The following is a 16,118-nucleotide window of genomic DNA, read 5'->3' as shown; positions in this document are numbered from 1 at the left end:
TGATAAAAATCTGATATTCATTGAAGTGTTTTTCCTGGCATATAGCCAATCTTTGTCAAGATTTTATAATCTACATTGACCAAAGAAATTGGCTCCCCAGTTCAAAGTACAGGCAAAGAACAATTCATGTTTAAACTTAAATGGGCACTGTCATTGTCACGATGCCGGCTGGCAGGAGGTGGATCCTCTGTGCAAGAGAGGGATTGGCGTGGACCGTGCTAGTGGACCGGTTCTAAGTCACTACTGGTTTTCACCAGAGCCCGCCGCAAAGCGGGATGGTCTTGCTGCGGCGGTAGTGACCAGGTCGTATCCACTAGCAACGGCTCAACCTCTCTGACTGCTGAAGATAGGCGCGGTACAAGGGAGTAGACAGAAGCAAGGTCGGACGTAGCAGAAGGTCGGGGCAGGCAGCAAGGATCGTAGTCAGGGGCAACGGCAGGAGGTCTGGAACACAGGCTAGGAACACACAAGGAAACGCTTTCACTGGCACAATGGCAACAAGATCCGGCGAGGGAGTGCAGGGGAAGTGAGGTATAAATAGGGAGTGCACAGGTGAACACACTAATTAGAACCACTGCGCCAATCAGCGGCGCAGTGGCCCTTTAAATCGCAGAGACCCGGCGCGCGCGCGCCCTAGGGAGCGGGGCCGCGCGTGCCGGGACAGGACCGACGGAGAGCGAGTCAGGTACGGGAGCCGGGGTGTGCATCGCGAGCGGGCGCCACCCGCATCGCGAATCGCATCCCGGCTGGAGGCGGTATCGCAGCGCCCCGGGTCAGTGGATCTGACCGGAGCGCTGCAGTAGCGAGAGTGTAGCGAGCGCTCCGGGGAGGAGCGGGGACCCGGAGCGCTCGGCGTAACAGTACCCCCCCCCTTGGGTCTCCCCCTCTTCTTAGAGCCTGAGAACCTGAGGAGCAGACTTTTGTCTAGGATATTGTCCTCAGGTTCCCAGGATCTCTCTTCAGGACCACAACCCTCCCAATCGACTAAAAAAAAAGTTTTCCCTCTGACCTTCTTGGAGGCCAGTATCTCCTTTACGGAGAAGATGTCCGAGGAGCCGGAAACAGGAGTGGGAGAAACAAGTTTGGGAGAGAAACGGTTGATGATGAGTGGTTTAAGAAGAGAAACGTGAAAGGCATTAGGAATACGAAGAGAAGGAGGAAGAAGAAGTTTGTAAGAGACAGGATTAATCTGGCACAAAATTTTGAAAGGACCAAGATAGCGTGGTCCCAATTTGTAGCTAGGGACACGGAAGCGGACATATTTAGCGGAGAGCCATACCTTGTCTCCAGGAGAAAAAATGGGGGGAGCTCTTCTTTTCTTATCAGCAAACTTCTTCATGCGTGATGAAGCCTGTAAGAGAGAATTTCGGGTCTCTTTCCATATGGTGGAAAGATCACGAGATATTTCATCCACAGCGGGCAAACCAGAGGGCAAGGGAGTAGGGAGGGGGGGAAGAGGGTGACGGCCGTACACCACGAAAAATGGGGATTTGGAGGAAGATTCAGAGACTCTGAAGTTATACGAGAATTCGGCCCATGGTAGAAGATCTGCCCAGTCATCCTGGCGGGAGGAAACAAAATGCCGTAAATAATCACCCAAGACCTGGTTAATTCTTTCTACTTGCCCATTGGATTGAGGATGATATGCAGAAGAAAAGTTTAATTTAATCTTGAGTTGTTTACAGAGAGCCCTCCAGAATTTTGACACGAATTGGACGCCTCTATCCGAGACGATCTGCGTGGGCAACCCGTGAAGACGAAAAATGTGTACAAAAAATTGTTTTGCCAACTGAGGCGCTGAAGGAAGACCAGGAAGAGGGATGAAATGTGCCATTTTGGAGAATCGATCAACGACCACCCAAACAACAGTGTTGCCACGGGATGGGGGTAGGTCAGTAATAAAGTCCATACCAATCAGAGACCAAGGCTGTTCGGGGACAGGCAGAGGATGAAGAAGACCAGCGGGCTTCTGGCGAGGAGTCTTATCCCGGGCACAGACAGTGCAGGCTCGCACAAAATCCACGACATCCGTCTCCAGAGTCGGCCACCAATAGAAACGAGAGATGAGTTGCACGGATTTCTTGATGCCCGCATGACCTGCGAGATGGGAGGAGTGACCCCATTTGAGGATTCCGAGGCGTTGGCGTGGAGAGACGAAGGTCTTCCCTGGAGGAGTTTGCCTGATGGAGGCTGGAGAAGTGGAGATCAGGCAGTCAGGAGGAATGATGTGTTGCGGAGAGAGCTCTACTTCCGAGGCATCCGAGGAACGAGAGAGAGCATCGGCCCTAATGTTCTTATCGGCAGGCCGAAAGTGAATTTCAAAATTAAATCGGGCAAAGAACAGAGACCACCTGGCCTGGCGAGGATTCAGCCGTTGGGCAGACTGGAGATAGGAGAGGTTCTTGTGATCGGTGTAAATAATAACTGGAAATCTTGATCCCTCCAGCAGATGCCTCCATTCCTCAAGTGCTAATTTAATGGCTAGAAGCTCTCGATCCCCGATGGAGTAGTTCCTCTCCGCCGGAGAGAAGGTCCTAGAAAAAAAAGCACAAGTAACAGCATGCCCGGAAGAATTTTTTTGTAGAAGGACCGCTCCAGCTCCTACTGAGGAGGCATCAACCTCCAATAGGAAGGGTTTAGATGGGTCAGGTCTGGAGAGCACGGGAGCCGAAGAAAAGGCAGACTTGAGCTGTTTAAAGGCGTCCTCCGCTTGAGGGGGCCATGACTTAGGATTGGCATTCTTTTTGGTTAAAGCCACGATAGGAGCCACAATGGTGGAAAAATGTGGAATAAATTGTCTGTAATAATTGGCGAACCCCAAAAAACGTTGGATAGCACGGAGTCCGGAGGGGCGTGGCCAATCTAAGACGGCAGAGAGTTTGTCTGGATCCATTTGTAGTCCCTGGCCAGAGACCAAGTATCCTAGGAAAGGAAGAGATTGGCATTCAAACAGACATTTCTCTATTTTGGCATAAAGTTGATTGTCACGAAGTCTCTGAAGAACCATACGGACATGCTGGCGGTGTTCTTCTAGATTGGCAGAAAAAATCAGGATATCGTCCAGATATACAACAACACAGGAGTATCAGAGATCACGAAAAATTTCATTAACAAAGTCTTGGAAGACGGCAGGGGCGTTGCACAGGCCAAAGGGCATGACCAGATACTCAAAGTGTCCATCTCTAGTGTTAAATGCCGTTTTCCATTCATCCCCCTCTCTGATGCGGATGAGATTATAAGCACCTCTTAAGTCCAGTTTGGTAAAGATGTGGGCACCTTGGAGGCGATCAAAGAGTTCAGAGATGAGAGGTAGGGGGTAGCGGTTCTTTACCGTGATTTTATTAAGACCGCGGTAGTCAATGCAAGGACGTAGGGAGCCATCTTTTTTGGACACAAAGAAAAATCCGGCTCCGGCAGGAGAGGAGGATTTGCGGATAAAGCCCTTTTTTAAATTTTCCTGGATGTACTCAGACATAGCAAGAGTCTCTGGGGCAGAGAGAGGATAAATTCTGCCCCGGGGTGGAGTAGTGCCCGGGAGGAGGTCAATAGGACAGTCATAAGGCCTGTGAGGAGGTAGAGTCTCAGCTTGTTTTTTGCAAAAAACATCCGCAAAGTCCATATAGGCCTTAGGGAGACCGGTTACAGGGGGAACCACAGAGTCACGGTAAGGAGTACTGGGAACCGGTTTAAGGCAGTCCTTGAAACAAGAGGGGCCCCAACTCTTGATCTCCCCAGTGGACCAATCCAGGGTTGGGGAATGGTGTTGAAGCCAGGGTAGTCCAAAGAGAATTTCGGAAGTGCAATTGGGGAGGACCAAAAACTCAATTTTCTCGTGATGAGGTCCGATGCACATTAGGAGGGGCTCCGTGCGGAAACGTATGGTACAGTCCAATCTTTCATTGTTAACACAATTGATGTAGAGGGGTCTGGCGAGACTGGTCACCGGGATGTTGAACCTGTTGACGAGAGAGGCCAAAATAAAATTTCCTGCAGATCCGGAATCCAAGAAGGCCATAGTAGAGAAGGAGAAGGTAGAGGCAGATATCCGCACAGGCACAGTAAGACGTGGAGAAGCAGAGTTGACATCAAGGACTGTCTCACCTTTGTGCGGAGTCAGCGTACGTCTTTCCAGGCGGGGAGGACGGATAGGACAATCCTTCAGGAAGTGTTCGGTACCGGCACAGTACAGGCAGAGATTCTCCATGCGGCGTCGTGTCCTCTCTTGAGGTGTCAGGCGAGACCGGTCGACCTGCATAGCCTCCACGGCGGGAGGCACAGGAACGGATTGCAGGGGACCAGAGGAGAGAGGAGCCGGGGAGAAAAAACACCTCGTGCGAACAAAGTCCATATCCTGGCGGAGCTCTTGACGCCTTTCGGAAAAACGCATGTCAATGCGAGTGGCTAGATGAATGAGTTCATGTAGGTTAGCAGGGATTTCTCGTGCGGCCAGAACATCTTTAATGTTGCTGGATAGGCCTTTTTTAAAGGTCGCGCAGAGGGCCTCATTATTCCAGGATAGTTCTGAAGCAAGAGTACGGAATTGTACGGCGTACTCGCCAACGGAAGAATTACCCTGGACCAGGTTCAACAGGGCAGTCTCAGCAGAAGAGGCTCGGGCAGGTTCCTCAAAGACACTTCGAATTTCCGAGAAGAAGGAGTGTACAGAGGCAGTGACGGGGTCATTGCGGTCCCAGAGCGGTGTGGCCCATGACAGAGCTTTTCCAGACAGAAGGCTGACTACGAAAGCCACCTTAGACCTTTCAGTAGGAAACTGGTCCGACATCATCTCCAAGTGCAGGGAACATTGGGAAAGAAAGCCACGGCAAAATTTAGAGTCCCCATCAAATTTATCCGGCAAGGATAGTCGTAGGCCTGAAGCGGCCACTCGCTGCGGAGGAGGTGCAGGAGCTGGCAGAGGAGATGATTGCTGAAGCTGTGGTAGTAGCTGCTGTAGCATCACGGTCAGTTGAGACAGCTGGTGGCCTTGTTGCGCTATCTGTTGTGACTGCTGGGCGACCACCGTGGTGAGGTCGGCGACAACTGGCAGAGGAACTTCAGCGGGATCCATGGCCGGATCTACTGTCACGATGCCGGCTGGCAGGAGGTGGATCCTCTGTGCCAGAGAGGGATTGGCGTGGACCGTGCTAGTGGACCGGTTCTAAGTCATTACTGGTTTTCACCAGAGCCCGCCGCAAAGCGGGATGGTCTTGCTGCGGCGGTAGTGACCAGGTCGTATCCACTAGCAACGGCTCAACCTCTCTGACTGCTGAAGATAGGCGCGGTACAAGGGAGTAGACAGAAGCAAGGTCGGACGTAGCAGAAGGTCGGGGCAGGCAGCAAGGATCGTAGTCAGGGGCAACGGCAGGAGGTCTGGAACACAGGCTAGGAACACACAAGGAAACGCTTTCACTGGCACAATGGCAACAAGATCCGACGAGGGAGTGCAGGGGAAGTGAGGTATAAATAGGGAGTGCACAGGTGAACACACTAATTAGAACCACTGCGCCAATCAGCGGCGCAGTGGCCCTTTAAATCGCAGAGACCCGGCACGCGCGCGTCCTAGGGAGCGGGGCCGCGCGCGCCGGGACAGGACCGACGGAGAGCGAGTCAGGTACGGGAGCCGGGGTGCGCATCGCGAGCGGGCGCCACCCGCATCGCGAATCGCATCCCGGCTGGAGGCGGTATCGCAGCGCCCCGGGTCAGTGGATCTGACCGGAGCGCTGCAGTAGCGAGAGTGTAGCGAGCGCTCCGGGGAGGAGCGGGGACCCGGAGCGCTCGGCGTAACAGTCATTAAGCAGGATTTTTAATATTTGATTCCTTATGCCAAATAAATAACTTTTGTAGTTGGCTTCTATAAAAAAAAAAACAACACGTTTTATGTTAGTCTTTCGGATGTATACTTCTGGCCACCAGGGGTCTCCCTTGACCAGAACACATTCCGTCTGGTAAAATCTCAGATTTGTGTCTCCTGCTTGTAATGGCAGGAGACCAAACTCAGGAAGTGTTTCTCTGCACTGAGCTTGACTGACAGCTGCAAAGAGCCTCACTGAAAGCAGCTGCAGAGACTAAGCTGCACAGAATAAAATCTGAACAGAGCTTCACTGAAAGAAGCACAGACTGAAAGCTGTTTCACAGATCTGCTCTGCAACCATGTGATGGCACTATGTGAGCAAGAATAAAGGTATGATACAAAGGTTTTTAAAGCTCTGAAATTTTTTCTAAGGGTGGCAGGGGTGTTAGGAGTAGTTAGGGAACACAGCCTGAGTTAGCTTAGAAAAATTTTGTAACTCTCACGTTTCAGAAGACAGGAACATCGGTGGATGTGGATCCGCTGGACTTGTGGTGCAGATGACTGGGACCATACCAGGGAGTGGACTTTAAGGTGCCGCTGCTTTTCACTGGAGCCCACCGCACAGCGGGATGGACTTGCTGCGGCAGGTGGCACCCAGGTCACTACCCCTGGAACGGCTCTGAGGAGATGCTAGGCACAACAGTTGCAGCTCGTAGTCAGGATAGCAGAAGGTCAAGGCAGGCGGCAAAGTAGCGTAGTCAGGACGTAGCAGGAGGTCAGTAGGCAGGAGGCAAAGGAGCAAGGTCATGTCACAGAGCATAGGATCTGATACACGGTAAGGCAACTCTCAGGAATGCTTTCTCTCAGGCACAAGGCAACAAAAATCCAGCAGGGAAGTGAGGAAGGTGGAGGAATTTATCAATGAGCCACATGTAAATTACACTAATGAGTGCACTGGCCCTTTAAATCTTAAAGCTCCGGCCCTAGGGGACGGGGAAATGCGTGCCGGAGCAGAAAGGCAGAGGCTGGGGAAGGAGAAGCACCAGGGGAGTGACAGACTGGGGCTCGCATGCGAGCGCGTCCCGCGATGCAAGTCCCAGCCCTGACGGCGGCAGCAGGTAACAGGATAATGCGCTCACGGTCAGCATGTGCGGCCAGAGCGCATAACGTAACAAGTTTATTTAGTGATAGGTGCTCTTTAACATAGAACAATTGAGTACAAAGGCACTGCAAACCCAACCAGTGTGTCATAGGTGCAGTTTACTATGCAGTATAGGTAAGCAAACCTCCATCCTGGTATCCCAAGGTATACCTCGGATGGTTATAACTCAACCTAAGACATGTGAGAAGTTGTTTGAAACTGGATTTACACTTTAAAAATGAAACACCAATAAGGTTGTCTTATATGGTCAAATCTATATTAGTTTCCATTATTAGAATTATATATTTTTCATATACTGAAAATATTTAACCTAGTTTTGCAGGAATCACATAGGTTGCTTCTCCATCCTGCTCATCTTGGCAGGACATAGTTAATTGCGTAGCAGGAATAGAACATGGACACCGAAGAAAGCACCACATGTATATATTCCTTACATATGAACCAGACTTATAACACTTTACTGGGCTATCTCCATCAGTCACATACTACTTTATTTACAAAGGGAACTCTGAATTTCTGGGGTCCCAGTGGTCAGAACCCCAGGAATAAAATATTTTGTACCTATCCTGCCTTCAGGGCGTTTGATTGACCATTAAGGGACTTTTGACATCTCTCCTATAATCTTATTATGAAAGGAAAGACTGGAATATTCTCAAAAACTTATAAAATCTTGTTGGAAAAGTATTTGGAGGCATAGATTTCAGGGAAAAATGCCCAATATATGGGCTAAAGGGGGTTGGGATGATTCATATGTTTTGCATATGTCCAATCTTAACAATTTACTGGAGACAGGTGGTGGCTGTCTGCTGAACGTCCTGGGGTAGAACCGGATGTAACATTGTACAAAAATAACGGTTCTGTGGATCAAACCAGAAATTTTTGGTCTTGAATTGTTGGAATGCTGGGGTACCAAGCCAAACACAACTGATAAACTTAAGATACTCATATATTTTAAAAAAGAAAAAGGAAAGGCTATGAGGTACTGTGTGGTCTTTTTGCTGTAATATTTGTGAAGAAGGCTGGGGTGTAATGTATTATACAATGGGAGTAAAAACTGAACATAAAATGTACATACATACATATATATGCAGCTAGGGGTAATCAGGAGGGATTTAAAAAAAAAATTATGGCACCAGGGCACCCCCATGAAGGAGATTTCTGCAGTCCTGCAGGTAACGCCAGGGTGGGACAGTTTCCCTCAGACCCACAGCAGCATCTAAAGTTTGGGCAAGAGCCCATTTGGGCAAGAGCCATATTGGCTGCAGCCCTACCACCTGTAGGATTAGTTGTTTGCTACACAGTCTTTCAGGCAACAGCCAGGAACTGCCAATATTTCTTCAACTATTCTACCATTTAACTCTTCAAGAGGCTTTACCAATCAATTGTGTGAGCAACGACTAGATATACTGTACCACTTAAAGTGACTATAACCATAAAGCTTAATATACATCTCTATGACAAGATAAAAAGCATATAGTTCACTTACAAATATAATTGCCCCAATGTAATGAATTCCCTGTATTATCTAGAAATATACAATGCAACATCCTTATGTAATTGTCACGAATCGGCAGGACAGGTAGTGGATCCTCTAGACCAGTGAGGCGATGGCGCGGGTCGTACTGTGGGATCGGTTCTAAGCAGTTACTGGTCTTCACCAGAGCCCGCCGCAAAGCGGGATGGACTTGCTTCAGCGGTAACTACCAGGTCATGTCCCCCAGTAGCGACTTGACCTCTCTGGCAGCTGATATGGCGTGGTACACAGGGAGCAGGCAAGAGCGTAGTCGGACGTAGCAGAGGTCAGGGCAGGCGGTAAGGGTTCACAGGCGAGTAGTCGGTAGCAACGCGTTCGGCAACAGGCAAGGAAAAACAAGGCTACAGGGAATGCTTTCTCAGAGGCACAAGGGCACAAAGATCCGGCAAGGGCAGCAGGAAGGGGCAGGTTTTATTTATGGGGAAGGAACCAGAGGTCAGTAACCAGCGCACCAATCAATGGCGCGCTGGCCCTTTAAATTTACAGAAGCCGGCGCACACGCGCCCTAGAGAGCGGGGCCGCACGTGCCGGGAGGCAGAGACCGTCGGCGCAGGGAGTGAGGAGCAAGGTGAGACAGACCTGGATGTGGCGCGCGAGCGGGGACCAGCCGCCACGGCAGCCGCGTCCCCGACACAAGGGGACCCGTGCTCCCGGTCAGCGCGTCTGACCGGGAGGTGCCGGGATCCCGAGGAGGGGGGCCGATGAAGCAGGCGCTCCGGTCCGGAGGAGGGGACCGGAGCGTTCGCTGTGACAATAATCTAGACCAGTTTCACAAAGTGCATACAATTAAGATAAATTATGTTCCCTACTTTTTCAAACAAAGTTTAGAAATCATACAAATATATGTGGAGAATAAAACATTGGCCCTGATTAACTAGTGGAGTGTTTATTCTGGAGTGATTTCAATATCACTCGTCTTTTTTTTTCAGTTTTTTTTCAGTTGCAAATTTTTTTGTGTCGCACTAGTCAATTGTGTTGCACAAACTCCGAGCTAAAGAAATTAGTTGTGTGAGTCAAAATGGTTTAGACTTGTTTGTTTAAAAATATTTTCATGAATCAAAAGTATTCATGTGTTATAATTTTTCAAACATTACAACAATTATCCTTGTTTATTAGCTTGGGTGTTAAATTGATTTAAACCTAATATTGCAAATGTGTTAAAAAGAAAAAAATATATATAAACCTTAACTATCACAATAGCATTCAATATTTTATTCATAAAACTGTTGAACTGTACAAATGCTTTCAGGATATAAAACAAGTTACTTTCACAAAAAACACAATGGCAAAGAGTCCCTTGTTAGAAATCGCTCCATTTTTGGAATTTCACTCGGCCTCTTGGCTGTCGGTTATTGTGTGAGGCAAACTCACACCTTTTCGCGAGTGATTTTGAAAGTAAAGTTTAGTTTTTTGTCGGTAAAACGCCCATTTTTGCATAAAACACGCCCCTTTCAGATTGAAAAAGTGTTTTCTAAAGTGTCGGTTGTGCAACTAAAATTTGGTCGCAAAAATAGTCGCAAAGACATTGCAACTAAAATTTAGGCGCAATAACGGAGAAAAAGAGTCGGTTGGACTTTAGTAAATGAGGGCCATTGGCCCTCATTTTCTAAAGTTGAGTGTAGGTTCGGTTATTTTTTCCTGTGTACTCGTCTTTTGTTTCTGTGTGATTTACTAATCTGTCGCAGGTGTCGGTTCAAATTTTGTCGCACGTTTTTTTCTGTCGCACGATAAAAAGTGTCGCATATACTCGACATGAAAATGAAATTAGCACAAACCAGGAAAACCTGTCCGACAACCCTGCTGCTTATTAAACTCAGCCCCAAGCTAGATATGCTCTCTCTTCAATCTAGGAAGTCATGTCTAAAGAAGCCATGGTCAAAGCCTTTTCTGAGTTTTTGCGAACTCAGTTACCTCCTGAAGATGATGATAATACACCCAGCACTGCTCAAGAAACTTTGAGAGGAACATCTTAGCAAATAGATACTTCTGAGGGTGCTACTGCAATGCAGTCTGCTCATCCCCAGTCCCAAATCGTGTCTGATTCAGAAGATGAGGATATGTTTGCAGCAGGCGAATCTGGTCGCAAACACCGATTCACGAGTGCGGAAATTTTTTTTTTTAGTTGAAGAGGTATGTATTTGCACAACTATGATTTGATACTGTCATACTATCTAAGGCTGAATTCCCACAACGTATTTTCCATACATTAAATGTCTAATGTTTAATTATAGTAAACGTATGTTACTCTATATAGACCGGTATACATTTACTTTCCATTGTAAATTTTCTTTTCAATTTATTTTTTTATTTTTATTTTTTGGGTTGAAATTTCCTCGCCCAATTTTGGGAAATGCATGCAAGTGTACCTCCTATTTAAATATGTCTACCTTTTTTTTTTAAAGTTTTTTAAGGTTCGCCATTTTTGCATTGAAAAATTTAAAAATCTGATTGTAGTTTGTAACCCTAAAACGGTCAAAGTTGTTTTGTAAATTCTGCTGGGAAATGGATATCACAAACATGGGGTGAATGCAACTTTACCCACATTATTTGGTACTCTTCAGATTTTGGTAATGTGTTTGTCTTACATTTCCCTGGCTAAATCTTTTTAGCATATCTATTAATTGTTACAGTTCGGCAAATATGTTCAAAGTTCACGATTTGCCAATATAACTCCCAGCATCTCTTTAACATATTTATGCATGTATGTTGTATTCCTGTTTAGTTTGCTTGCAGGTATCACATGTATGTGTTTGCCAGAGATGTTACATACCCTCCCAATATTTTTTAAAATTTTTTACATACATCACATCTCACACATTGGGGAATATTTTTTTTAAACCTGTCCAGATGAAAATTTGCTTAGTTGCCCATATCCACAAATCCAATCGCTTCTTTCATTTTGCAGAGGCCTGGTTAAAAATGAATGAACCAATCAGCTTGGTTGCTAGGGGCAACTTGCCAATTTTTCTATGGCTCGGTTTAGCAAAATCTCCCCCTCTGAGCATACTGTTTTTTGTTGTTTTAAAGTTAAATTTGGCTTTTGGTTTAGTGTCTTGGGTTTTGACATGCATGTGTTAGCTAACAGGTGTGTTGTTAATGTTTGTGTCTGAATCCTCATGTCCAGCTTACTTAGTAGAATTTTATTTGATTAGACACAGACATTAATTAATTGGCCATTATTTTAATGCCATTGTTTTGCTTAGTTTGTCACTAGCTAAATAAAATGTATTCGTTTTTCTTAGCCAATGCTCCTAATAAAATAATGCTAATACAGTAGTCTAAATGTTTGCTTTGGATAAAATCAATCAAATGTCAAAGCAGCCTACTTTTCCAAAGTAAAAAAGCTTATCCTTTTTTTTTTTTTTTTAAATGTGTGTGACCTAATCTAGCTGTTTGGTTGTTATTGCCAATGACACTACTTTGAGCAATAATGTTTGTGTATCATTATCCTCCAATTTTTTGGACAATCTGCCCAATGCATATTATTTTTGAATTTTTATTTTGCTGCCACTTTCTTAGAAAGAAAGAACAGTTGACAGAAGCTTCAGCTTTTTAGGCTGCTAACAACTTTGAGAATCTATTTGGGAAAGATTCTGAACGGGTTCCATTAGGTACTCCCATTTGTATCAGAATCAATGCTCTCGGAATCGAAAAACGCACCCCAAGCGAGCTTCTGTGTAAATGGTACGACTGTAAGCGACTTGTGAAAGCAAAACTCGCAAAGATACATAAGCACTCAAAGCAGACAGGTGGAGATCCACCACCAAGACAAAAAAATGACAGAAGTAGAAGAGATGGTGGCAGACACTCTTCACTGTGAACAAATAGAAGGTATTGGAAAATTCTATTTGATGGCTGACCTAGAAGGTAAGATTTATTAAAGGGTATTTAGAAAGACATGTTCACTTTGACTTTGTATGACCTTAATAATGCTTGTAAAATGAATTTAGTTAATTATTCTTCCACTAGGGATGTCTATCTCGAATTTTCGAAGTTTGTCTGCACATTACTCCTATCAAGCTTATTCACTTAGCTAGATGTGTTTTGGGGTATGCTCTTCCACACAATTGCTGTTGTCCAAATTTGGCCTCAATATTGGTTTATTTATCTTTCAACATTGTTACCTGACATAATTAGCTTACTCTACTTTCCGATTACAAACCATTGTTAGTTATGTCCTGAATATGCCTAGGCCCAGCAAAGTTTAATAAATAGAACTATTAAGGTATGATGAGAGACCTATAGATATATTTAGGGGTCCAATCTGTGTTTACTGATATCCCTAAATGTTTGTAAATTGAATATTAATGTTTGTGAAAATATTAACTCTATCAATTTTTTACATTACAGTTCACTCACCAGGTAGTAAAGATGATGAGGAGCCCACTGGTACATTTGGCACAGAAAACCCTGAAGAAATCTCGGAGACTTTGGCACCTGAACCCCAAAATGTACTGCAAGCAGAAGAAGCCCACCCCAATCTTCATAATGTGCCTTATGATAGTTTACCTGCTTTAGTGCAAGCATATATGGCCAAAAATGAAGAAAATCAGCAAAAATATATGGCGGTGGTAGAAAAATTTACAGATGTAGTGGAAAATGCATGTTCCAAAGTAGGCCAAGAGATGTCTCATGTCACCCAGGCTATATTAATGCTGAATTATACCATAGCCAAGAATTTTCAAGCCAATGACAAGATGCAAAGGAGTCAAGAGGTTAATCCACCTACCAGTACAGGGGAATCCCCACCAATTAGCCCTGATATTGTAGTCCCAACGCAAAATATAATGACATCCCTACAAAATCTAGCTCAAAGTCCCAGCAAGGAACCATTGTGTCTACCCGTTTTGGCTACTGCAAGCAGTGAATGTAGTAATATAGAGTCCATGTCCTCAAATGTTCCCCAACCCGGCAAATCCAAACAGAGCCAATTCCTTCTGAATATCAAGCAGGAAATGGCTAGCAGTAAACAATCTCCCGAGGTTGGATCTTTGCCCAATGTGTCTCCCAAGCAATTGAGGACACATTGTAAGGTTCAAAATAATGTTGGCGAACAACCTCAAACATTGAAAAGGACCCAAAAATTTTTAAAAAATTTCGCAAAAAAGGCAAAGATAAATTGTTCTTTTTTATAATCTCCAAAGTGAGAGATATACTAATACAATGCTCAAAATGTATGGCGGAAAATATTTCCTATCCTAATTTGTTTACATTTCACACACTAGTGAAAATTTTATTTCGGAAATGCTGCTAATTGTTACAATGATATACTATGTTTATTTTTTATTTTTTTAAGCTAACATTTATAAATAATTTTTTTCTTTGACTTCCTTATTTGGGTGTAAGATTTGTTAAACATGTTCCTAGTCAATGTAGTTTTGGTTCTAAGATTTTGGGAACCCCAAAAAAAGCTTAGGGCTTAGTTCAGGTTTTGAAATCTCTCTGAAACTTGAAAGAAGCAATTTGCTTGGTTGCTAGGGGCAAATACACAACTTCTTTTTTTTCTGATTGTTGAGAAATGTCCACACTTAACTGGCAGAGGCCACAGCATATGGCAGTTAAGTGTGAGAGGAGCTCGGATTGGATGAGGCTAGACACCTCACCCCCCTCAGCACTCCAGGCTGCATTTCCGGTGTTTGTACTTCAGTCCTAAGTCTGTGTCTGAGACGGGATGAAATGTGCTTGGGATTTTTTTTAAGCACAACTCCCACATTGCCTTTTTTTTTTTTTTTTTGCTTAATATGTTCAGAAAATGTGTACAAACATTTTGAGCAAAAGCACAAATTGAATGACGAATTTAGTCTAATTCCTTCATTTCTAGATCACACTACTTCTCAATATTCTTTGGGTTTGTGAGGCCAAACGGACGTTGCATTTTTGACTAACAATCATGTTAAAAATCAGAGTTTAAATAGACCCTTAGACTACGTTTAGACTTTGCTTTTTGGCTGGGATTGTTTGCAAATATGCCACAGCAGTTTGGGATGCTAAGCCAGAAGAACCTAGAAAGGAAGGAATTCTACTTCTCCCTTCTTCTGGATCCACTTCTGGCTTGGGCTCCAAACCTGCAGTGGCAGTATTGGCAAAAATGCAAGACAACAAGCAAAGTGGAAACGTAGCTTTAGTGGAGTAAATATTAAATTCAGTAAATGGCAAAAAATGTACACTCCACAAATTATACATGCTTCCATTTATTTCCTTAAAGTGTAACATTTGGTGTAAAACTACCCAAAACCAAGAATAAAAAAAAAAAAAAGGATTCCAAACAAAGGCCTTACAATTGAGGCCAAATAAAGCTTTTAAATAAAGACATTCATCCCAAACAAAAAAGGGCACCCTACAACGTACACAAAAACTAGACAGCAAGCTTTGCAAGAAGACCATCAACCTTAACAATCTGTTCTTGCAATGTTTTCTTGATGTTCTTGAGCTCAATAACCACTTCATTGATAACACTTGTCTGGTCAGTGTTTGGTACTTCAACCAGGGTAAGAGTGACCATTTGTTCATCACACTCTTGAATCTGTGAGACAAAAGTTATCAAAAAGTTACTTGCAGAAGTGTTAAAATCGGAAATCAAACATTTGTTTTGACTATGTTAGTGAGTATAGACTGCTTGGGCATGCTGTTTGTTGTATTTTCCCCACAGGTGGAGACACCCTTGTTTTTATTAGCCAGTCCCTTTTAGTTAACTGCTATGGCTTTCCTATACCACACATCACGGTGTCACAAAAAACCTTTTCACCACAAAAGGATGTCAGAGGTCAAGCCCCATTCCCTGGCCAGCGCACTTACTACTGCGCTCCTGCGCTTCTCCACCTCTATGGTTGTATGCATGGCATGTCAGGGACGTCCTGTGCGCGCAACCATAGAGGCAGAGGAGCGCAGGAGGACGAGAAGGACGCGCGCTGGCCGGGAAATGGGGAGTGACTGTCCGAGCTATCTTCAGGGTTACAATCCCCGCTCCTTAATTCCTGTGACCTACTGCTATGGTCCATAGGCCATAGCAAGAGATTGCGACCCCGGGCTTGTTTGAGCTGTGATCAAAACACTGTGCAGGCAGGAGACAGACGTCCAGCCTCCAGCCATACCCTGTATATGGATGGAAGCTGGATGTCTGTGGGGGGAGCTGACTCCAAATTTTGGAGATCAGTCTACTAATGTGTGTGAACTGCAACCTAATGTCTGGGAACTAGGCGACCTACTAATGTGGGGGGGGGGGGAACTACAAGGTACCTTACATCACGGTAGCGGGGTAGTTTGATACGGCGAGTTGCTTCCAAAATAGTTCTTAAAACTTGGCAAGTTGGGCGTTGTCTTATCCACCCAGTCTGCTTAGACACTGGCATATTTGGTAATTCCATTAATACCCTTTTAACCCCTCCAGGACCAAGCCCATTTTGGCCTTAAGGACTAGAGCGTTTTTTGCACATAACTCTGGAATGCTTTTAGTGATCATTCTGATTCCGAGATTGTTTTTTCATGACATATTCTACTTTAACATGGTGGTAAATGTTTGTGGTAACTTGCATCCTTTCCTTGTGAAAAATCCTAAAATTTGATGAAAATTTAGAAAATTTAGCATTTTTCTAACTTTGAAGCTCTCTGCTTGTAAGGAAAATGTATATTAC

At 44.9% G+C, this 16,118-nt stretch overlaps 1 protein-coding gene across 1 annotated transcript in view; it reads left to right on the top strand.

Annotated features, from left to right (window-relative positions):
• Window positions 1-15,644, top strand: part of LOC130367455 (uncharacterized) — a 51,004-nt gene extending 35,360 nt beyond the window's left edge. The window contains exon 3 of the mRNA XM_056569876.1: window positions 12,838-15,644. Within this exon, the coding sequence (XP_056425851.1) occupies window positions 12,838-13,622 (785 nt within the window). The 3' untranslated portion in view covers window positions 13,623-15,644. The remainder of the gene's footprint in view (window positions 1-12,837) is intronic.
• Window positions 15,645-16,118: the final 474 nt, after the last annotated feature.

This window comes from Hyla sarda, chromosome 4 (assembly GCF_029499605.1).
Source record: "Hyla sarda isolate aHylSar1 chromosome 4, aHylSar1.hap1, whole genome shotgun sequence".
NCBI classification, from domain to species: domain Eukaryota; kingdom Metazoa; phylum Chordata; class Amphibia; order Anura; family Hylidae; genus Hyla; species Hyla sarda.
This window is presented reverse-complemented; position numbering and strand designations above follow the sequence as displayed.